Here is a 25,579-nt window from a genome sequence, read left to right on the forward strand (position 1 = left end):
AGAAGATTCATGCACTGTTGTGATGATGATTCCTCTATGTGCTTATCTCCACCATGTGCCAAAACCTTATGCTTCCATCCACTTCTCTCTCTCTCTCTCTCTCTCTCTCTCTCTCTCTCTCTATCTCTCTCTCTCTCTCTCTCTCTCTCTCTCTCGTGATGTGTGCGGCTCCTTTTCTTTTCCAAAACGTGATCCACTTGTGCCAAAACGTGAATGAATTGTTCCAAAGTGCAGCTTCCTTTTATATAGGTTCATGTAACCTAGTTTCTTTCTTTCTCCCCAAGCATCACGTTTTTTTCTTTCTTTTCTTGGATCAAACAAAAGCCCATATAAATTCTTAAATCCATTGCTTCTTGACACCTCCTGTTTTGCTCTCTTTGATCATATTTTCTCTTGAGTTTATTTCTTTCCTTGTGCCACATGTCCCTAAAATCGTGACACGAAATTGCCATCGTGACACGTTTTTGCCAATGTCGAATGCATATTCCTTGAAAGCTCCAAATCATGACACATTTTTCAGTAATCGTGACACGATGCCCTTTTTCAGTTTCTTCAGTTTTTTCATGCTTTTCTTGCTTTTCTTGCTACTTAATCTTGCTTGTGAACTCCAAAATGTGATGAAAATGACACTAAAAATAGCGAAATTGACTGTCATCAGCATACAATCCTTTGTAGCAAGCTACTAGTTCATCATAAACTAACTCTTCATCACATGATTCTGTGTGATAAAAGACTCTACCAGTCATGGCATTTATCTGTTTAGTGAACTTGTTTTGCATATTTCTTTCTGAAGCATCCTCATAGGAACACGAAACAATCTGGCTTTTCTTTTGTTTCTTAAGAAAAGTGGTACACTCTGTCCTAACATGACCATATCCTTCACATTCATGACACTGAATTCCCTTGGAATCATCAGTTTCTTCTTTGTTCATATCATCTAGTTGCTCACTAAAGTTGTATCTGATGTTCTGACCATTTGACCTGGGTCTCCATTTAGCTTGTTCCAGAACCTTGTTGAATTGTTTTCCAAAAAAAATAATTGCTTCAGAGAGTATTTCATCAGATTCATACTCTTCCTGAGAATTCTTAGTATCATCGTCTGGGACAGAAGCAATTCTTTTCTCTTTCTTTTCTTCCCTGTTACTGAACATGATTTCAAAATTCTGAAGAGATCCAAATAGTTCATCAACCTTCATCTTAGATATATCCTGAGCTTTTTCTATGACAATGACCTTCATGTCAAATCTTTTAGGCAAGGATCTGAGGATTCTATGCCAAGCTTTTCATCAGAGATTTTTTCCCCAAGTGAGTCAAATGCATTAGCAATGTCAAGTATAGTCAAGTGATAGTTCTGTACGCTTTCATCCTCCAGCATTTTCAAATTTTCAAACTTAGTACTAAGAAGTTGAAGTTTTGCACTTTTTACCTTAGTTGTACCTTCATGAGCAGTTCTGAGAATCTCACATGCGTCCTTAGCAACAGTGCATTGTTTGATCAGTCTGAACATGTTCTTGTCTACCCCATTGAATAAAGCATTCAAAGCTTTGGAATTTCCAAGAGCTAGTTCATCTTCAGTAGCTGTCCACTCTTCTTCTGGTTTCAAAACAGCTGTCATGTTTCCATCTGCATCAAGTGCCATAGGATGTTCCCAACCTTTCAAAACTGCTTTCCAGGTTTTGCTGTCAATGGATTTGAGAAAAGCACTCATGCTTGATTTCCAAAAATCATAGTTAGATCCATCCAACAGAGGGGGTCTGTTAACAAATCCATATTCCTTATCCATAATGCTAGAATGAAACTTCCCTGGAGCTCACCCTAAAACAAGCAGGGTGCCTGCTCTGATGCCAATTGAAATTCTAGCGCACTTATTTTAATATGTTCTGTATGATGTTTCAGCGTTTGCAATGTTACGATTAATGTTTCAACATCACGCGATAAACAGAAATAAAAACAAGAAAATAAATGACAGGAAATTAGAGAACACAATGAGTTTGTTGACCCAGTTCGGTGACAAACACACCTACTCTAGGGGCTACCAATCCAGAAAGGAAATCCACTAATGTAGTCCTTATTCAATAGCTCTCAGGAAACTCGTCGTTTACACTATATGACCAAGGACCTACCCGTATAGACTTCAACCTAGGAACTCCTAGATCTGAGATCCCATCTCACTATCCTAATGGTCAGTCACAGCCCTTGTGACCTATCAGACCTAAACCAAAACAAAAGTAGAAGTTACCTTCCAACACAAACAACCAACACCTTGTTTCACAACTTCGGTGTAGTACAAAGGAGTATCAATACTCACACACATTCCTAACACGTATCACAAACGATACAAGAAAGAAAACATAGAAGATTCTAAACTTGCATCACAAACGATACAGGAGCAGAATACATGAAGACTCAAACCCTAAAAGTTTAAACTTTTTAGAATGACGGCTTGAATGAACAATTAGGTCTTGAAGTCTTCTTTATATACTGAAGCAGCTTGGGCTAAATATTTAGTTGGGCTTCAGCACAAAGCAGATCGGTTCAGCTAATCTGCAAAACAAGAATCAGAAACAAATCTGGAAAGTCCTAAAATGTCTGAACATTTATAGGATCATTCCAAACAATAATAAACATTTCCTAAAATATAATATCTACTTTAGAAATATTCCACAGCTGATTCTTAGAAGATATGCGCGTTGCTTGATCAATAAGATAAGGAAATATTGTTTCCTTAAACAATAAAGAGCGCGCGTACAAACAGGCGAGAACTCAGGCACACTGAACCGTGCCAGGATGTTGGAACATCGTATCCAACATCTTACAGAGACTCCTAAACACATGTTGAAACATTGGTTCCAACTTACATCAAGAATATTTGTTTTAGCAACAATGCAGCCAATACAAATACCCAACAACATATTCACATTCAAAAAAACATTCGATGTTACAGACTCTCCTAAGAGATTAGTGAGTTGTTATCTAAGAAAGGGGATCTGAGTCAAGAGATTGATCAGAGCTATTTTGTTAATTATAATAAAACTAGAATAATAATTGTAGGGTTTAAGTATAGTTTACCAAACATTGACGGATATATGATTCGAAAGACATGATCATTTTTCTCCAAAAATCATTCCAAATCCATTTACATTTTACTATTTATTTATGAGTTTTAAAAAAAGTATTTGCGTTGTGAGAATCCTCAATTTCAATACATCCGTATTGATAATGTCTTTGCCTAGAAGAATTTTATACTTTATTACTTCGATAATTCTTACCGCACTTGCTAAAAGCCTATCAATATACAACAGGGGGTCAATGATTATATAATTGATTCGTATAATTGATGTGAATAAGAAAGTGGAATAAATTATGCAATGAATTTTTTTAAATATAAATTCTTTATGATATAATGATTTAATAAAAAATAGATTGCTCATAAAATACGTTCTACTTGTTCATAAATATCCAATGGTCTTTTATATTCATACACAACTTTATGATGGTATAAGCATATTTTTTCCCATTACTCTTATGAAAGGGTTAAAAAATAATAAAATTATTTAAAGGATGACAAGTTAGTAAAATTGTATTTAATTATTTTGATTATTATGTTTATTACATGATCTCTTTCCTAAGTGTGCTAAAGGGAAAAAAATAACACGTTGGTATATTTTAAGGACATTTAGTAATGATTCTAGAATTCTGAAGGGTTTTCAATATTTTTACGCTACTCTTTAATCTGTTATTTGTGCTTTACCTATGAATAGCTAAATTTCTTGTGATTAGGTCTAAGGTGAATCTGTCCTAGTTGTTTGATCAATGTAAAGCGTGAAACTATATTCAATATAATTGTTGACTTGGATTTAGTTATACTCTTCAATCAAACAGGTCCCTTTAGAGATATCAACATGTTAGGTTGTGATTAAAATTTAACAGTCAATAAAACCTTCAATGTTACAGACTCGCCTAAGAGATTAGTGAGTTGTAATCTAAGGAGAGGGCTCTGAGTCAAGAGATTGATCAAAGCTATTTTGTTAATGATAATGAAGCTAGAATAATAATTGTAGGGTTTAAGTGCAGTTTACCAAAATTGACGGATATAAAATTTGAAAGACATGATCATTTTTCTCCAAAAATCATTACAAATTTATTTACATTTTCCTATTTAATTTTGATTTCCCCCCCCCCCCCCCCCCCCCCCAACCAATTCTAATGCATATGTATTGATAATGTCTTTGCCGAGTAGAAAATAAAGCAGTTCATGCGGAGAAGAATTTTATACTTCATTACTTCGATAATTCTTACCACACTTACTAAAAGTCTATCAATATACAAGAGGGGGGGCCAATGATTATATAATTGATTCGTATAATTGATGCGAACAAGAAAGTGGAATAAATTATGCAATGATTTTTTTTTTAAATATAAATTCTTTATGATCTAATGATATAATTAAAAAATAGATTGCTCATAACATACGTTCTACTTATTCATAAATATTCAATAGTGTGTTATATTCATACATAACTTTATGATGGTATAAACATATACTTTTCCCTTTACTCTTGTGGAAGGTTAAAAAAAAAAAAACTTTTTTTTTAAAGGATGACAAGTTAGTAAAATTGTATTTAAATATTTTGATTATTATGTTTATTACATGATCTCCTTCCTAAGTATGCTAAAGGGACAAAACACATTGATATATTTAAAGGACATTTAGAAATGATTTTAGAGTTTTGAAGTGTTTATAAAATTTATCATGCTTAAACTATTTAATTATTTCATTAAGACCATGAAATTTCTTATACACTATAAATAGATCAAGTCATTTACTATTATTTGGATGCAAATTGAAAAAATATGGTTAAAACACCGAAATTGGTTTATGTTCTAATTCTAATTCTTTCCATATTTCTTGGCATAATAAAATCTAATTCTTCTGGGGTCGTAGTAACTATTGGCGGTGATTGTATAAGAGATAAAGATTGTCGAAAATTTCATGGAGCTAATATTAGGTGTCGTAAAGGCAAATGTGTAGCGATCTAAAATATCCTAATGTGATAAATGAGTTCTTTCTTTGGTAGGAGAATTGTACGGTATACCTTATGCTAGAATATTTCACTTGTTGTCATTTAGTTTTTATGCACGCTCTCAATAATTTTTCTTTCTTCTTCTGTTTATTCCTAATTTCATGGACCTTGAAGTTATGATTTTGTACTATAAGATGATGGAAATGAAATAAGATAGTGATGACAGTACGTCAACACTAGTTTTTTAGTCATATTTGTGTCATTTTTGTAATGTTTTGAGAGTCAAATGCTTGTATAAATGGTTAAATCAGCTCAAGATTCATAAAAGAGAAGTCTTACACAATTTTGAGAAGAATGCAAGAACTTTGCTTGCTGGAGAAATCATGCCACGATGGACCTGAATTGTGGCACGTTCGAAGCGTGGAATTTACCTGATGCTGCTAGAAAAATTGTGGCATGATGGATATGTAACGTGAATGAAAATCGAATTCAAAATAGAATAAGCAGCGGATAAAATTTTCGATTTTCTTTCCTTGGATCATTACGAATTCAAACATGAATCAGTGATTCGATTGTTACCTCGAAAGTGTGGAGTCTAGAAACTGAATACTGGAACTGGAATCACGATCACAGCAAAGCAAGTAGCAAGCAGCAAAGCCTCTATCAAGTCCACACGAATAGTGCTCCTCCAAAACTCGGTGCTAGCCAAGCAATCAGAAGTGTAGAGAAATAGGGTTGCTCCCAAAACGTGTAACCAAAAACTTCAACACTAGGGTTCTATTTATAGAATTTCTAGTGTGCTCTGCAAGTCAGAAGTCACTATTGGGCTTCAGTAAGCCTAATAATGAGTTTAGTAATTTTTCTAACTAATTAGCGTTATTTACTAAACGCACCCCTTATATAAGTCATACTTTAGGCAAACGTTATGGTGCATAAGTCCTTTCTTATGCACCATGCATAAACATATCACAACCGTCAGATCAGGAACACGTGTTATAATCTTGTGCTTCAGCTCTACATTTCCCCATCTCTCTCTGCATTTAACCAACAAACTTCTCTTTCTACAAAGATAATTCCTCTCTCTACTCTCTCTATTATCTCATGAACAACGCTACCTATCACCATCTTCTCCGACGAATTATTCTTCTCCGGCGCGGTGGCCGGTGGTGGCACCACCGCGCCGGAGTTACAAAACTCCGTCGTTTCAAAAAGTTTTCACATATTTAAACATCCTTTTCTTCCCTCTATTCATTTTTGAAATCAGTTTTTAGCAAAAACACTTAATAAAGCCTAAATCTAGAAATTACAGTAAAGTAAAATTTCTCAATCCTTTTGTTTTTGACCTTCTTCTCACTTCTGGATTCGTTCTCAGTTTACGCTCTTCTCCTTTTGATGCACGAGATTTGGTGTACACAGGCTTGGAAACAGTTCCGTTTTGCTCCTTCTTCCTTGGTTTGATGTCCTTTTGTTTTTAACCTTCTTCTCACTTCTGGATTCGTTCTCAGTTTACGCTCTTCTCCTTTTGATGCGCGAGATTTGGTGTACACAGGCTTGGAAACGGTTCCGTTTTGCTCCTTCTTCCCTGGTCCTAACAGCTTCTGTATGTATGAATCTGGCTCGGTTTCTGTTGCTGGAATCGAAAATGAATGGTGTGGTTATGGCTATGTTTGAATCCGACTTTGAACGGGTTGAAAAGAAACAATGCGTTGTTGTGATTCGAATTCGGTTTGAAGTTGTTGTGAGTGTGGAATTCGAACTGTTTGTGATGTTACTGTTGCTGGAAGAGAGTTTTGAGGATGATGATTGGGATGAACTAGAAATGATAATTGCTGGAAAATGTTCCTAGTGTTCTTGATGAATTTTTTTGATGATTTTGTGTTTTGATCTGTTTTTGGGCGCTGCCAAACACTAGATCGGTGTAGGAGTGGAGAGAGAAGGCGGAGGAGAGAGACACGGGCGGTTCTGTTTTCAATTGCACAAGAAAACCATTAAGTATATCTAATGGTTTTAAAGTACAACTCACAGAAACCATTCCGACAGCAAAATGGTTTTGGAGTCCAACTCACGGAAACCATTTTCACTGCAAAATGGTTTTGGAGTACAACTCGCAGAAACCATTTCCACTGCAAAATGGTTTTGGGGTACAACTCACAGAAACCATACCCATAGCAAAACCGTTAGACAATTATTTTGGTTTCTCATAGAAGACTATCAAAACCATTAAACCAAAAATATGGTTTCAATAATAATTTCAGTGTATAACATCTTAATCATTATTCAAAACCATCTAACAATAATAATTTCAAAATACCATTTCAAAATACCTTAATTTGATATACTAATATAGGTTAATCTGTACTGAGTATGGATTATGGATGAGATGATAGTGTTGGGTTGGTAACAGTTATAAAGGATTCGAAATACCATACTTTACATTACATGAATTAAGAAAATAATTTAACTAATTAAATATAGTTGTGTGACCGAAGCCATGTGAACTGTCAAATGAAGAAAGGTTAGACTAATGAAATAAATATGCAGAAAGTGTTGAATTACGTTCAACAGCTAATATATGTATTATACTTAAAAAAAACTAATATATGTATTAATTTGATATACTGATAGTGGTAGAATTAGAAAGCAATTGAGGTGTAGAAAGGTTAAATTGTTTTTGTTGGACTAGGTGTTAATGGGCTGGACTTATGCAGGACTTATTAGAATTAAGCTTTCACTTGGGGTGTAGAAAGCAATTATGTTGGGTGTAGAAAGCAATTATGCACGGTGCATAAGGATCTCCTTATGCACCATAACCACACCCCGTACTTTATATATTTCTCTTTTGACTGTTCTTTGTGTGTGACCTTGTAGGTTATAGTCACGTTGGCAATAATATTAAATCTAATATTTAATACTATAAATAATGAGCGGTATCTAGCAACACATCATTGCTACCCAAGTGACAAGAATGTCAAGTGATCTGACGAAACCTTTCCATGATAATACTCATGTGTACAATTACTCCTTTGTCTCGATATCTTTATAGATCCCAAGGCATAGATATTGTCACCCTTGTATAGATCAATGTTTATATTTCTTGATTCCGAAATATACTGAATAACGAATAAGTCCAATATCTTATATTGACTTAGTTCGGCATGGCCATGCAGTTTTGCAGTCATATTTCATCAAGAGGCCTAAAGATATATCTCCTGTTTATGAGGAGGGACAAATCCCATCTAGGACATTCATGTCCCTCAGCATGATTCATCAAATACCCATCAACCAACGTTATGGTTATCCTTTTACAGACAACGTTAGAATGGGAACAAAGCACTTGAGTCCACATCTAGGGATCATAGTGGTTTCAGATCTCAGAGCGATATACACTATTATCATTGTGAGAATATCTTATGACAATTTCATAACTTACTATGTAGTATTCTCACGGTGGGTCAATCCAGTATAAATATTACTCCTAATATTTATACCTATGTATAGACTTAATATCTCATATCTATGACCCATGAGATCCGGTCATCAGTCTACATACATAATAGTCTCGACGCTTTATTATTATCCTTTATTCATATTAAAGCTTTAACTACGGATACATTTAAGAATAACATTCTTTATGATAATGTAATCTCATGATTAAGTCACACTTAATATATTATTACACGAACTATCTATTCTAAGGACTTTATTAACATTATACAAATATAATAAAGAGTGACATATATTATTCAATAATAAAAGTCATGATACATAAAATAATGTTTAACATGAACTATTGGCCTCTAGGGCTTACACCAACAATCTCCCACTACCACTAGAGCCAGTTAGGCATAAACCTAATACCCATAGATCTAGTATGACCATCATGCTTCTACTGGGCAAGAGCTTTAGTAAGTGGATCAGCAACATTCTCTAATGTTGGTACTTTGCATATTTTAACATCTCCTCTTTCGATAATCTCTCGAATAAGATGATAGCGCCTTTGTATGTGTTTGGATTTCTGGTGAGATAAAGGTTCTTTGGCTTGTGCGATTGCTCCATTATTATCACATAGTAATTCAATGGGATCCACAATACTTGGAACTATTCCAAGATCAGAAATGAATTTCTTAATCCAAACAGCTTCCTTTGCAGCATTAGATGCAGCAATATATTCGGCTTTTGTTGTAGAATCAGCGACTGTTTCTTGCTTTGAACTCTTCCAGCTCACAACAATGCCATTTAAGCAAAACACATATCCAGATTGCGATTTAAAGTCATCATGATCTGTCTGAAAACTAGCATCAGTGTAACCAATTACAGAGAGCTCTTCTTGACCTCCATAGATCAAGAAAGTATCCTTAGTTCTTCTCAAGTACTTAAGGATATTCTTGACAGCAATCCAATGATCATTGCTAGGATTAGACTGGTATCTGCTCGTAGCACTTAAAGCATACGAGACATCTGGTCGAGTACATAACATAGCATACATGATAGACCCAATTGCTGAAGCATATGGAATATCACGCATTCGATCCCTTTCTTCATTAGTCGAAGGGGATTGAGTCTTTGATAGATTTATACCTGACGACATAGGGATTAATCCTTTCTTGGAATCATGCATATTGAAACGTCTCAGGACTTTGTCTATATATGTACCCTGACTTAAGCCAAGCAATCTTTGTGATCTATCTCTATAGATCCTGATTCCTAATATATAGGAGGCTTCACCTTAGTCTTTCATAGAAAAGCATTTCCCTAACCAAGTTTTGATGTCTTGTAATGTAGGGATGTCATTTCCGATTAACAATATGTCATCCACATATAAAACCAAAAATGAGACTATGCTCCCACTAACCTTCTTGTAAACACAAGGCTCATCTTCATTTTTAATGAATCCATACTTTTGTACAGTTTCATCAAAACAAAGATTCCAACTTCTGGAAGCTTGCTTCAATCCGTAGATTGATCGCTGTAATTTGCATACTTTCTTGGTTGCTTTAGGATCGCCAAATCCTTCAGGTTGTGTCATGTACACATCCTCAAGAAGATTTCCATTAAGGAAAGCTGTCTTGACATCCATTTGCCAGATTTCATAATCATGGTATGCAGCGATAGTAAGTAAGATCCGAATGGATTTAATCATTACAACTGGTGAAAAGGTTTCATCATAGTCTACACCATGAATTTGTTTGAAGCCTTTAGCAACCAATCACGCTTTGTAGGTATTAACCTTTCCGTCCATGTCGATTTTCTTTTTGAAAACCCACTTGCATCCTTTAGGATTAATTCCTTCAGGTGCTTCAATCAAGTTCCAAACTTGATTTGTGTACATGGAATCCATTTCAGATTTCATGGCTTCAAGACACTTCTCAGATTCATGACCAGTAATGGCCTCTGTGTAAGTCACAGGCTCATCTTGGTCCATAAGCAATACATCACCCTCTTTTGATATGAGATACCCATATCTCTCGGGTTCTTGACGTATCCTGCTAAACCTACGTGGTTCTTGTGTTACTGGAATAGGAATTTCTATCACAACAGTTTGTGTATCCTGTTCCTGTTCCTCCATCGGTATGTCATCACTTTGTGAGTCTTAAACTTCTTCAAGATCTACTTTGCTCCCACTGATTCTTTTCGAGACAAAATCCTTTTCAATGAAGACTCCATTTATGGCAACAACAATTGTTCCCTCAGAAGGTTTGTAAAAGTAGTATCCTCTAGTTTCTTTAGGATATCCCATAAAGAAACATTTATCAGATCTTTGTTCAAGCTTAGTAGACATAAGTTATTTTATATAAGCTTCATAACCCCAAATCTTTAAATGTCCCACATTGGGTTTTCGACCATTCCATATCTCATATGGTATCTTTTCTACCGCTTTAGATGGAACTCGGTTAAGTGTATAAGCTGCAGTTAATAAGGCGTATCCCCATAAGGAGTTTGGAAGTTCAGCATGACTCGTCATTGATCGGACCATGTCTAACAAGGTTCGATTTCTCTGAAGGTGAGAAAAACACAAGAAGGGGGTTGAATTGTGTTAGCTTTTTCTTCGTTTTCTCCTAAGCTGAAACGCACTGGTCAGAAGCAAATAAAGACTGCTTCTGAAGTGATGTTCAGGACTAACTTTGCAGCTGATAAAAATAGAGAGAGAGAGAGAGAGAGAGAGAGAGAGAGAGAGAGAATAAAGACACACAACAATTATACAGGTTCCTTCCACAAACCGGAAGTAGTCATGTCCCCCTTGCACTTCCAAGGAGAGTTCACTATAATGTAATATCTGATTACAACTGCTCACTGCTAAACTTAGCAAGAGACTTCAAATTGCTCAAGCACAACTGCAAGAGACTTCCTATGCTCCTGAACACAATCAGTAGACTTCTAATGCTCAAGCACAACTGCAAGAGACTTCTAATCAAACAGAATTACAAAGAAAAATGTTTGAGGTTGAACGCTTGATATACTATCAGTGGTGTTCACAATACAAATCAGATACAGACTCTTAAGACTCTAGAATTTCAAAGATATGAACTTGAAAACAGAAATTCTAAGTGAACTTTGAATGCAGAACAATTTCAGCAGAGTTTTGGCACTTGTAAAAATGTAGAACCTATTGGCACTTGTAAATTGTTGTTGAGTCTCTACCAATCTCTAAGTCTTCACTCCTTTATATAGAGGTGTGAAAGAGACGTTGTGAATTGCCAGCACATCAAAAAGAGTCGTATAATCACCAATGATCTTTTTCCTGATTTGGTAGTTGTCCCATGAAGGATCAATTTCAAATCCATTCCCATTGTGAAGGAACATCTGAAGGTGAGAAAAACACAAGAAGGGGGGGATTGAATTATGTTTTCTTTTTCTTCGTTTTCTCCTAAGTTGAAAAACACTATTCAGAAGCAAAGTGAGAACTGCTTTTGAGGTGAGATTCAGGACTAATATGCAGCGGATAAAAACAGAGAGAGAAAGAAGAAAGACACAAAACAATTATACTGGTTCCTTCCACAAACTGGAAGTACTCCAGTCCCCCTTGCACTTCCAAGGAGAGTTGACTAAAATGTAATATCTGATTACAACTGCTCACCGCTAAACTTAGCAAGAGACTTCAAATTGCTCAAGCACACAAGCAAGAGATTTCCTATGCTCCTGAACACAATCAAGAGACTTCTAATGCTCAAGCACAACTACAAGAGACTTCTAATCAAACAAAATTACAAAGAAAAATGTTTGAGGTTGAACACTTGATATACAATCAGAGGTGCTCACAATACAAATCAGATACATACTCTTAAGACTCTAGAATTTCAAAGATATGAACTTGAAAACAGAAATTCTAAGTGAACTTTGAATGCAGAACAATTTCAACAGAGTTTTGGCACTTGTAAAAATGTAGTTGAGTCTTGTGTTCAGCATTTTTAATCTCTGAGTCTTCACTCCTTTATATAGAGGTGTGAAAGAGACGTTGTAAAATTGCCAGCACATCAAAAAGAGTCGTTTGAAGCTTTGATCAATCACCAATGATCTTTTGCCTGATATGGTTGTTGTCCTATGAAGAACCAATTTGAAATCCATTCCCATTGTGAAGGAACATCGTTGCAGGCAAAGCTGTATTCTAGAGCTGTTGTCTTGTCTTGTAGCAAGGACACTGCAGAGTAGTAGAGATAGTGGTTGTACACTTCGTACAATTGTACTTTGTCAATGCTTTTTGAAGATAAGCATCCAATGCTTTCAAATCCTTTCAAAATGACTGTTACTTCACATTCCAAGTCTTCTGCAATGCTTTTGAATCTATTAAACAACTTTTGAAGCTTTAATTCTTCCATCTTGATGAATTTCAGCTTCTGGTGATTTCCAGCTTCTGATGAGGTTGCTTCTGATAATCTTACTTCTGATGAACTTCAGCTTCTGATGACGTCACCACTTCAGGAGCAATTTGTCTTCAGAAGCACTTTCTTCAGGAGCACTTTTGGACTTCAGGAGCATTTCTCTTCAGACGCTTTAAGCTTCTTTATTATTGATTTCTTAGCTCTCTTTTGTTCATTCAGAACCTATTTAGGATGTAAATTTTTTTGTATATGGTCCTGTACACTTGAACAAATATTAGCTAGTCCAATTGACAATTTTTAATACATTGTTATCATCAAAACTCTCAAGGTTTATTGTTAAACACATTTTGTTCCAACAATCTCCCCCTTTTTGATGATGACAAACAATAGTATTTAAAGTGTGCAATTGTTGTTAATCTAATAATTAACAAGTTGACTTTAAGGGTTTGAGGTTTGCATGCTCCCCCTGAGTTTAATAGTACTTTAAGGTGAGTTTTGTAAGCTCCCCCCTGAGTTCTATCCAAGTTAATTAAATTCATCATTAAAAACCGAAATAACTCTCAGAAATTTCTCACATTGAATAGACTAAGAGATAAAAAGTTCGTCCTATTAATTTAAATTTAAATTTTAAATTAATAGGGCTCAGAGCCTATAAATACTATACATACTACTCCCCCTTTTGTCATTAACAAAAAGTTTTAAAGACTTAAGACAAAAAGAAAAAAATAGTAAAAAGATAGTGAGAAAAACAAATAAATAGAGAGCATAAATTATAAATAAATCAGAGCACAAACAATGGATAAATCAGAGCATGATAAATGATGATACATTATAAACTGTAATAAATACTAGAGCATGTTCAGAAGCATGTAAAAGTTGATCAGAAGCGTAATAAGTTCAGAAGCAAAAAGTAGTATCAGAGCAAAAAGAAGGAGACTAAAACTAAACAAGCTTAAAGTGTGTGCAACTAAGGGTTGGCTTGTTTGGTCATCATTCCCATCATCTGTGTGATCATCTCTTGAGTTTCGTCGTGCTTCTTCTGCATGGCTTCCTACTTATTCTTCATCTCAAGCTTGAATTCTTCATTGCTCTTTATCAGATTTTCTTCTCTGGCTTTAGCTTCTCTCAATGCTTCTTTAGCTTCTTCTAGCTTTGCTTCAGTGGAAGATTTGTATTCTAGCATGAGTAGCTTCTGTTCTATCAGACCCTTCTGAACTTTCTTAACTTGCTTCTCCAAGATTGTATTTCTTTGAATCAGAGCTATATCAGGAGATGCAGTCTTCAGATTGACTTTGTTGAGGAAGGTTAAATCCAGATCTCTTGGATGTATTCCTGAAGGGATGAAGTCATAGATATCTCTTCCTTTTATGCTTTGAGGGCTCTGAACCCAAGTTCTCAGGACCTTGAATTCCTACAGTATGTTATCAATACCTTTCAGCCAGTCTTGAAGCTTCTGCTGAGCTTGAGCTTGAGTATCTATGCAGGTTGATTGAAGTGCAGACAGATCATAGTCAACTCTTTCTTTGAGTCTGCTCCATCTCTTCTCATAGCTCTCTTTGTGCACTAGATCATCTCTTGCTTTAATAAGCTGAACCAATTCCAGACCTATATTCTCACATACATTCTGAAGTAAAGTAGAATCAAGAAATATGGTTGGTGGTGAAGGTATTTTTGTAGGTTTGGGAGTGAGAGTAGGTACAATGGCTAGGTTTGATGATGGTTGGCCATTTGTAGAGTTTGGAGTTCGAGGGTTGCTGGTTGAAGGTTGATCAGAGACAGTCTCTATAACCTCAATGGAGAAAGATTGATCAATCTCCATATCAGTAGTCTCTGATGTGGTTATGTTGTCAGGTTCATTGGTGGTTTCAGGAAAGAATGGGGTAAGGATTTGTCTAGCAACATAGTGTTCAGGGACAATGTATTCAGGTATGTTGGAGGAAGGGATATGCTCAGGAGCAAGTTGTTCAGGAACAGTTGGTTCAGGAACAATAGGCTCAGATACTGAAACATGCTCAGATGCAGAGACATGTTCAGGGCTAGTTATATGATCAAAGCTAATTTGTGTGGCTATCTGTGGGTTGGGTGTTTGTTGTTGGGGGTTTTCTAAAGTGACTTCTTCATGAGCAACTGCTTCAGAAGTAACTTCAGAGGCTTTTTGTAAGGTAGGCTCAACATTTGGTAGTTCACCAGAATAGTGACTGACCAAGTTATCTAAGACAGTTGTGTCTTCTGTTTGGTTAGTTGAGGCATGTGGTTGAGATGATGATGAGGGTTCAATATTCTCATCAGAAGGAACCATGTTAAGAGGTCGAATCATTGGTGGCCTTAAAGGATTGCAACTAACAGGAAATCTATTGTAGAGATCTGCTTTTCTCTGAGCTAAGCCAATGACTCTATCATCTATATCAGTTCTAACAAGTTCTTGAGAAATATTGGTTTTAGGCTTAATGTGTTTGATTTTGAAGATTTGGCCTAAAGGTATGTCATCTGTGTCAGTGGATGAAGATGTGGATGTGGATTGGGAGGGTGAAGATGGGTTAGAATCTGATTCTATTTCTACTACATCATTAGCATGTGAGAGATCAGGATTACCTTCTTCACCAGCAACTGCTTCTAGCTTAGTGTCCTCTTGGACATCTTCAGAAGCACTCACTATCATCAACATTTTCTCAGCTTCTGAAGAGGCTAATTCTTGCACAGCTTCAGTAGCCTTGACTACTTCTTAAGCTACTTCTCCAGCATCCTTCTTGACTATACTTAAAGCAGGAACTTCAATTCCTCTTACAAGTTTCCTTATTTTCTCAAGTGCAGCAGCATCTTCCATCTTCTTCTTCTTCTTCAGCTCTCTTGTAACCAAATCTGTGGTTTCAATCTGCTCTTCTTCTTCTTGCACATAAGCTGACTCCTTCAGCTTCCAAGTTACAACCTTAATCTTCTTGGGCGCTGGCTTCCTTTTCTTCTTAGGAACAGGAGGTTGTTCAGGAGTAACCTGTGAAGAAGTTTGTGAAGAAGCAGCAGCTTTTCCACTCCTGGTCTTCTTGTTCAGAATCACATTCGTATCCAGGTCCTGAACTTCTTCTTCAATTGATGGCATGCCAGAGCCACCAATCTTAAGCTTCTCAGAAGCTTTTTCCTTCTTGGCCTTATTGGAATGTTGTTCAGCCTCAAGATACTCTTCCTTGGTAATGGCCTTCCTTTTGGATTTTCTGCCCTTTGCATCTGGTAGAGCACCACCATACATTTCATCAGGTACATCATCTAGCTTGATGACCTTGCCATATGATTCATAATGGTCTTTGATGACGTGTATCTGAACTTCAACAGGGTTCTTTTTGCAGATGGGTGGAAAGTCCTCCATTAAATTGGACTTAGCACTAGATTCACTCAAGTCAGTACTGAGCTTGGTGACTGTACTGATCAGCTTCATGTGCTTGAGTGTCCTGGCATTGATTAACTTCCCAGTTGTAGTGTCAAGATGCTCGTCTGAATAGATTTGGACACCACTGAGTACATCCAGGATCCCTCCTTGATAAAGGATCTCTGATATTAGCCTTCCATAAGGAACCCAACATCTTCCCTTCTGTTGACTCTCCCTCAGCTCATTGATCATATATTTGAAAAGGTACTTGGGAACATTTACCTTTTCCTTCTGAATGAAGTGATGAAGGAAAACTTTCTGCCCCAATGAAGGTTGATCACCACCACCTTTTGGAAGCAGATTCTCATTCTGAATCTTCAAAAGCATTTTCTTCTCAATGCTTAGGTCAGCATATTTTCCTGGAGTGCTGGAGTTGAACATGGACAAGTTGACAGTTTCATTCCAGAGGCTGTTCTTAGCATTTGGAATCTCTACTCTTGAGTATTTACCAGAAGCATCTATTCTGAGTACATATGCTATTTGCCACTCAGCAATAAATACAGGAATCCCCATAACACTTGACTTAATCTCCACACAAGTGAATGGTGCCAAGCCCATTTCTTCTCTCGTCTTCCCTTTCAGAGTAGGGTCAATCATAATCTTTTGCTTCTCTTCAGCTTCAGCAGCAGCTTTGTCGTAAACTGATGCTCTTACCCAGAAGTGCTTTACCAGTGCTTCGTATGTTGGTCCATTCAACATGTTGAAGTATGGCATAAGCCCTTGTGCTTCGTAGTAGCTTCTGATGTCGCACCCATGGAAAGCTAGAGACTCAAAATCCACAGGATTCTCTGTTTGAATCTTTAAATCCCATTCTTCCACGGACATGGTTCTTCCCTTAATTTCATAGGTAGGGGCTTCTTGTGAGGACGATTCTAGAGCACCTTGTTGTTGCATGCTAGAGGTTGATTCTGGAATATCTTGATTCGAACTAGATGATGCCATATATGATGATGAAGATTTTAGGGTTTTAAGGTTTTGAGAATAACGTTTGCGCTTACTTCGCAACTAAGGTTGAAAGAGGATAGTGTTTGTAGTGAAGTGAGTAGTGTGTGAATTGACTAAGTGTTTTGAGTAAAACGTTTGCAATTCAGAAAAGACAAACAAACACAACATTAATGACAAAGGGGGGCGCGTGTTAGTACATTCAAAGCTATAATTATCATTGCCCTCTTAAGTTATACACCAATACAAATAAGTCACGTCAGAAGTTCTCAGAGTAACTGCCAAGTTAGTGGGCCAGGTGCTACCAAAAAGTAACTTCCAGTGTTTCCACTAACTCTGATATTCAGAAGCATAAAATCCAGCTTTTGGACTTCAGATGCTGACGTCATCATCAGAAGCACATTTTCCTCAGAACCTCAATAAAGAGCTTCTGATGGACCACAACTTCTGAACTGACTTCAGAACCTAAATTCCTATTCAGGAGCAAGCAAACTCTAATCAGACACAAAGTGCATGTTCAAATTTTTCTTTATAAAATCAAATCTTTCAACAGTTAAAGGCTTAGTAAATATATCAGCCCATTGATTCTCAGTATCAATGAATTGTATATCTAAAATTCCTTTTTGAACATAGTCTCTGATAAAATGGTGTTTGATTTCAATATGCTTGGCTCTTGAATGCAAAATTGGATTTTTAGACAAACAAATAGCAGCAGTATTATCACAATAAATGGAAATACTGTTAGCATTAATCTGATAGTCTTCCAACTGATGTTTCATCCAAAGCAGTTGTGTACAACAACTTGCAGCTGAAATGTATTATGCTTCTGCTGTAGACATAGCAATAGTTGTTTATCTTTTGGTAGCCCAGAATATCAGATTATCACCCAGAAATTGACAATTGCCACTGGTTGACTTTCTTTCAATTCTATCACCAGCATAATCAGCATCACAAAATCCAACCAACTGATAATCTAAGGATTTCCTATAGAGGAGTCCAAGATTAGTTGTTCCTTTCAAATACCTGAAGATTCTCTTAACAGCAGTTAAATGAGATACTCTAGGATCTGATTGGAATCTTGCACACAAGCATACACTGAATAAAATATCTGGTCTAGATGCAGTGAGGTATAACAGAGAACCAATCATACCTCTGTACAGCTTCTGGTCTACTTTTGTTCCAGTATCTTCTTTGCTTAAAGTGCAGGTTGGATGCATTGGAGTGTTCATCACTTTACAATCTTCAAGCTTGAACTTCTTCAGAAGCTCCTTAGTATACTTTGTTTGATGAACATATACTCCATCTTTGCTTTGATTGATTTGAATCCCAAGGAAGAACTTCAGCTCTCCCGTCATGCTCATTTCAAATTCATCCTGCATTAACTTAGAAAATTCCTTGCAAAGAGATGATGTTGGGTATTTGAGTATTGTCTTTATTGTTGCTAAAACAAACATCCATGGTTGTGTTGTTGGATACAAGTTTCCAACAAGTTTTAGGCATCTCTGCATGATGTTGGATATAATGTTCTAACATCCTGGCACGGTTCAGTGTGCCTGGTTTTATGCCTATTTGTACGCGCGCCTTTTCTAATTAAGGAAACCTCGTTTTCATATCTTGGTGGCTAAGCAACGCGCAGATCTGTACAGAATCAGATCGTTTATGATTTCCTAAGATTGTGCTATTTAATTAGGAAAGTTTTGGAGGTGATCAGGATGTTCCTAATTATGTGCCTACATATTAGGAGTTTCCTTTTCTGGTTCTGTTGTTTATGAAATGGATCACCGGTTTGTTCTGAAGCCCAACAAGTTGTTCTGACCCGTATTGCTTCAGTATATATAGAAGACTACAATACCTAATTCATTCACCGAAGCCGCTGCACTAAAAATGTAGACTTTTAGGGTTTTGAGTCTTTGATGCAAGTTTAGTTTTGATCTATTGTGAACCTTTCGTGTATCATCTTGATGCATGTTTAGGACTGTGCTTTGAGTTGTATCTTGTTCACTCCTCTGAAGATTTTAAGCAAAGAGGTAGGTAGATTGTGTACTACACCGAAGTTGTGAAACAAGGTGTTAGTTGTTGTGCTTTGAAGGTAATTTCATATTTGATTGAGTCTGTAATCTGAGAGTCACAGAGGCTGTGATCTGTTGTAAGGGAGTGAGATGGGTAGGTCCTAGGTCATATAGTGCAAACGTGGTTTGCTGAGAGCTATTGAATATGGACTACACTAGTGGATTTCCTTCCTGGCTTGGTAGCCCCCAGATGTAGCTGAGTTGTGCCGAACTGGGTTAACAATCCTTCTGTGCCTTTTACCTTCTTGTCTTTTATTTTGCTGTTCGTTTATGTTTACTGCCAGCACGATGTTGGAACATTAAACGGAACATCTGCTGTCTGTGCATCTGAAATTAAAACATCACATAGAACAGCTTCTAACTAAAGCGCTAAAATTCAACATCTGTTATATTTGCCTTGATCTGTCTTTTTTTCTGCTAGCTCGATGTTAAAACATCTTACTAGACATTCTGTTCGTATCTGATGTTGAAACATCGTGTAAAACATATGAAAGCTAGTCTGCCGGAATTTCAGATGCATTAGTAGAACCAAATATTATATCATCAACATATATCTGCACAACAAGAATGTCTTTCTCAAGAGTCCTTCTGAAGAGTGTTGTGTCAACTTGGCCTCTTTTAAAATCATTTTTGATCAAGAAATTACTAAGTCTATCATACCAAGCTCTGGGAGCTTGTTTCAAGCCATATAGTGATTTCTTAAGTTTGAAAACATGGTCAGGATGCTTAAGATCCTCAAAACCAGGATGTTGCTTGACAAACACTTCTTCTTCAATGACTCCATTTAGAAATGCACTTTTGACATCCATTTGATATAATATTATGCCATGATTAACTGCATAGGAAAGAAGTAACCTGATTGCTTCCAATCTTGCAACTAGAGCAAATGTTTCAGTATAATCAATGCCTTCTTGTTGATTGTAACCTTGTGTAACAAGTCTTGCTTTGTTTCTGGTTACTTCACCTTGTTCATTCAACTTGTTTCTGAATACCCATTTTGTTCCAATAATGTTCTTATGCTGAGGTTTGGGTACCAAATCCCACACATCATTCCTTTGAAACTGATTAAGCTCTTCTTGCATAGCCAGCATCCATCCATCATCTAAAAGTGCTTCATCAACTGTAGCAGGTTCAATCACTGATAACAGTCCTATCATAGACTCTTCTTGTCTGAAATATGATCTTGTTCTTCTAGGACTATCTTTGTTTCCAATGATTAGATCCTCAGGATGTGAAGACTTGTGCTTGAATTTACTCTTGGGTTGAATAGCTTGCTGAGAGCCATCTTGAGCTTCATCAGAAGCAACTTCATCTTGTGCTTCTGAGGTGGGTTCAGGTTATGGACTGTCTTCAGATTCAGCTATCTGATCAGGTTTTGGAGTATCTTCAAGAACCTGTATCTGTGCAGAACATTCATCTTGCTCTGGAGTTTTACTTCCAGGCTCTTTGTCATCAAATTTAACGTGCATTGATTCTTCAACACAAAGTGTTTCTGAATTATACACTCTGTATGCCTTTGACCTTTCAGAGTAACCTAAGAAGATTCCTCTTTGGGCCTTGGCATCAAATTTCTTTAGGTAAAGCTTGTTATTTAGAATGTAACATGTACATCCAAATTGATGAAAGTAAGAGATATTGGGTCTTCTTCCCTTAAAAAATTCATATGTTGTTTTCTCCAAGATAGATCTGATATAGATTCTATTTTGGACATAACATGCTGTATTCACTGCTTCTGTCCAGAAATGTTTAGCCAAATTGTTTTCATGAATCATGGTTCTAGCCATTTCTTGTAAAGTTCTATTCTTTCTTTCTACAACCCCATTTTGTTGTGGAGTTCTAGGAGAAGAGAATTCATGGACAATTCCAAGTTTTTCACAAAAATTTTCAAATAGCTCATTTTCAAATTCTCCACCATGATCACTTCTGGCTTTCAAAATTTTCATTTCTTTTTCAGACTGTATTTGAGTGTAGATGTTGCTGAATACATCACAAGCATTATCCTTACTTTTCAGGAATTTTACCCAAGTCCATCTACTGTAATCATCAACAATAACTAATCCATATTTACTTCCATATAAGGATGCAGTGCTAACTAGTCCAAATAAGTCAATATGAAGTAATTCTACATCTTCTCAATCAACCTCCTCAACATCTTCTTCAGACATGGACGATGTTCCCTTGAACAAAGTCTATGAAAACTTACATAAAGCCTTATCCCCATCACTATCCACCAAACTCCACAAAAAGCCTGCTGAAAACACTCCCTATGAGCCTATGAAACCTAGTGTTGATGAAAGAATAGGTAATATGTCTGAGATGGGAAACAAGGTTTGTCAAAGACTACCCCCTAACCATCCTTTCCAACCATCCACGATTGAACCTCTCAGTTTTGTTCCTGCTGATGTAGAAGTAGTTGTTAAACCAGCAGTTTCTGAGCCTGAAATCATAATTGAATCATCATCTCATCCATCTTCAACCAACCAAACTTCAGGAACATCAGTCTTAGAGAATCTGGTTAGTCACTATTCTGGTGAACTGCCAGGTGTTGAGCCTAATCTACAAAGAGCCTCTGAAGTAGCTTCTGATGAAGTTGCTTTAGAAAGCCCCCAACATCAAACACCAAACATACAAATGGCCTTAACAACCTGCCCTAATGTCTCTACCTCTGAACATGTTGTTCCTGAACTTTCTGTTCCTGAACAACTTGTTCCTGAACAAACTGAATCTCTTTCTATTCCTGAAACCGTCAGTGAACCTGATTTTATGATCATATCAGAAGCTTCTAATGTTGAGGTTGAGCAATCAAACTCTTCCTCTACTGTGATTGTAAACTTTGTTCCTGATCAACCCTAAGAAACCAGCATTCAAACTCCAACCTCCACAAATGACCAACCTTCATCATCAAGCTTAGCCATTCAACCTTGTGCTCTTGCCAAAACCAATGTACCTTCTCCACCCACCTTGTTTATAGATTCTACTATTTTAGCAGATGTGTGTGAGAATATATTTCAGGAGCTGAAAAATCTGATTCAAGCAAGGAATGATATAATTCATAAGGACAGCTATGAAAAGCTATGGAAAAGATTAAAAGAGAGAGTACACTTTGTCTTGACTGAGCTTCAGAGAACATGTATGGATGCTCAAGACTCTGCTCAACAAAAGCTTTAAGATTGGCTAAAAGGAGTTGATAGCAATCTACAAGAAGGGAAAGTGCTAAGAACTTGGGTGCAAAATCCTCTATGCTTAAGAGAAAGGAATGCTGCTAATTTCATTCCTACCGGTGTGCATCCCAAGGAATTGGACTTAACTTGGTTGAACAAGATCAATTTCAAATCAGCCTCTGCTAGTTTGGATTTGATGTAAAGGAATGCTGATTTGGAAAGAGAAAATAAGAAGCTAAAGAAAGAAATCCTGAAACAGAAATTGCTTTTGCTTGAATACAAGTCATCCACAGAAGCAAAACTGTAAGAAGCAAGAATAAGGGAAGAAAACTTGATCAGGAGCAATAAAGATTTCAAGAAGGAAATGAAGCAACAGCAAGAAGAGACAAACAAGATGCTGAAACAGATGATGGACATGTTCCAGAAACAAGGCCAACCTTAGATTGCACACCCTGCTTGTTTTCAATTTTTATTGTTTGTATCTTTGCATGCTTGTGCTTCTGAATTTATGCTTCTGAACATGTTTTTGTGCTTCTGATTTAATTTACTATGCTTCTGAACTAAGTTTTTGCGTTATAATGTTTTTGCCTTGTATAGAATTTTTCTCACTATCTTTTTCTTAACTCTTTCTTTTTGTCTTTAGTTTTTATACTTTTTGTTGATAACAAAAGGGGGAGTAGTTGTATAGTATTTATAGGCTCTGAGCCCCATTAATTTAATTTTAATCAAGTTAAACTAATAGGACCTTCTTCTTATCTCTTAGTCTATTAATGTCAGAATATTCTGAGTGTTAATTCGTTTTTAATGGTGAATTTAATTAACATGGATATAACTCAGGGGGAGCTTACAAACCTCACCTCAAAGTACTATTAGACTCAGGGGGAGCTTACAAACCTCAAACCCTTATAGCCAACTTGTTAATTAGATTAACAACAATTGCACATTTTAAATACTAATGTTTGTCATCATCAAAAGGGGGGAGATTGTTGGAACAAAATATGTTTAACATTACCCTTTGAGAGTTTTGTTGATAACAAGTGTTATACCCTAATTTTGGACCTAAAAATACTTGCTCAAGATATTTTTTCATCTTTGATATATGTCTATTAATCTTGAATGATTGCCAATTTGCTATTGTGTTACGCTGACATTTTACTATGCTTTATTTTCCAATTTAGCTTTAAAAAATCTTTTCAACTGTGTATTTGTCTATGTGTCTTGCATTTAAAGTCATCCAAAATACTTTTCTTGCATCTCAAGTCATTTGAATTTGTCTCCGATCAATTGCATATTTCTCTGCATTTTATTTCAATATTATTTGCAAAATTCATGAAAAAGGGCATTTCAGTCATTTCCTGTGCTAAAATTCCTTTTAATTTTTTGAAAAAGATTGATATACCCCTTCGGGTTTACTATATATCCCTGCGGGTATATATATACCCCAGCGGGTATATATACACCCTTCTGGGTATATACTTTTCAACTGGCTTGTTTAAACTCTTGCTTTAATTCCCTGTAAAAAAAACATTTTAAAATTGCGTCTGAGTCATCTTGAGTCGTTTTAGTCCCCCAGGGGCATTTTGGTCATTTCACACGAAATTTCGGCAGAGAGAGGTTACTTTAAAGTACCTCATTTAAGTAATTGGTTCGTTTTAGTCCGTTTTGTCATTTACATTTTTAGTCCTTTTTCGTCATTTTTGCATTTTAGTCCGTTTATTTCAGTTAATTGCAGATTGGTCCACAAGAGTTTGTTACAAGTCCAGTGCCACGTGTCATTATTCCATTGGTCCAGTCATCATACACATCATCTATAAAAGCCCAGTCATCAGTCAAAGTCAAAAGACTGCTCATTTTTTTTTACACATCATCACAAACACTTTCATCTTTTCTCTCTCCATCAAAACAAATCAAAATCACAAAAATCTCATGAATATTTAAGAACATTCTTGAACATTCATCACCAAACCACCACTCTAACCACCACAACAAACTTTTCCGGCCACCCTAACTAACCACAACAACCACAAAAATCATCAAATCAACAATATTATCACAAAAGAATCATCCTAAGACCCATATATAGCAATTTTCGGTACTGTTCATCACTATTCACGTCACTGTTCATCACTATTCACCGCCGGAAAAATCATTTTCGGACTCATCTCCCTCCACAAGTGCAAGGCCGATTTCGGCCGCCACAAGAAGAGGAGGAGGCGCGCGGCAACCACAAGGGGGGGGGGGGGGGGGGAAACTCAAGGTCGGAGCTTAACCGGAGAGGGAGGAACGCTTGCGAACCGGATTCGACTTGAGGTAAGGATTTAGAAGCTTTTTACCATCTTTTTTGTCACTTTTTCTTTCAAAATTTCTCAAACTTCAAACTTAGATCTACGCTTCACCGTCGATTTTCTTGAAAAACTAAGCCCGGATTCGTGATTAGAACGAAAAAGGATTGTTAAAAAGCTAAAAAAAATTGGATCGGGCAAAAAAAAATTTCCGACGCGCCGGACCGGTGGAGGTTGATCGGAGAAGAAGGCTGCATTTGCAGACCTTCTCTCACTAAAAATTTGTAGAGAGAGGAAGAAGAAAGAATTATGAAGGAAATAAACCGGAAATGGCTTTTATAGGTGTAAACGAACCGGTTCGGTTCGCTTGAACCGGACCGGTTCACTTGGTTTTCTTCTTCTTGTTCCTCAACCGTTAGATCCAGCTGGATCAATCCAACGCTCCTAACGCGTTTGGATGATCCAGGATCCATTTACCTTGGGCCTGGGCTTTTGTTACTACTTTCTCCTTATTTTCTTGCTGTTTACTACACTATTTCTCGCTAAATACACCTTTGCATGCCTAAAATCTCTTTGAAAAATTCCAAGAAAATTCCTATAATTTTTCTAGTATATTTTGATCAATTTTGATATATTGCATGTCAAGATTGATCAAGAAATACTAGAAAATTATTTTGCCTTGGTTTAATACTTTTTCTTGTACTTTTTGTTGAAAAATCTTGATGAAAAGCTTGTAAAATTTGGTGAATTCTTGTTGCAATTTTTGTTGAACGATTTAGGATTGTTTCTTGTTAATTTTGTATGCTGAAAATTGTTAGAGAAAATACATGGAGAAATTGTTTGAATTTTGTGTTGTTTTGTCCAAT

At 36.4% G+C, this 25,579-nt stretch overlaps 2 protein-coding genes and 1 pseudogene across 2 annotated transcripts; all 3 read right to left on the minus strand.

The window, feature by feature from the left end:
- Nucleotides 1–1,234: 1,234 nt before the first annotated feature.
- LOC146926545 (uncharacterized) lies at nucleotides 1,235–1,783 on the minus strand. The gene has a single exon (XM_085706928.1). The coding sequence runs from the start codon at nucleotides 1,781–1,783 to the stop codon at nucleotides 1,235–1,237; it is 549 nt and encodes a 182-aa protein (XP_085563054.1).
- A 7,127-nt stretch (nucleotides 1,784–8,910) lies between these two features.
- LOC146926546 (secreted RxLR effector protein 161 pseudogene) lies at nucleotides 8,911–9,612 on the minus strand (annotated as a pseudogene).
- A 5,951-nt stretch (nucleotides 9,613–15,563) lies between these two features.
- On the minus strand, nucleotides 15,564–17,201 carry LOC146926547 (uncharacterized). The gene has a single exon (XM_085706929.1). The coding sequence runs from the start codon at nucleotides 17,199–17,201 to the stop codon at nucleotides 15,564–15,566; it is 1,638 nt and encodes a 545-aa protein (XP_085563055.1).
- Nucleotides 17,202–25,579: the final 8,378 nt, after the last annotated feature.

Source organism: Medicago sativa, chromosome 4 (assembly GCF_051527215.1).
Source record: "Medicago sativa cultivar Bolivia chromosome 4, Bolivia_mono, whole genome shotgun sequence".
In the NCBI taxonomy this organism is placed as follows: Eukaryota; Viridiplantae; Streptophyta; class Magnoliopsida; order Fabales; family Fabaceae; genus Medicago; species Medicago sativa.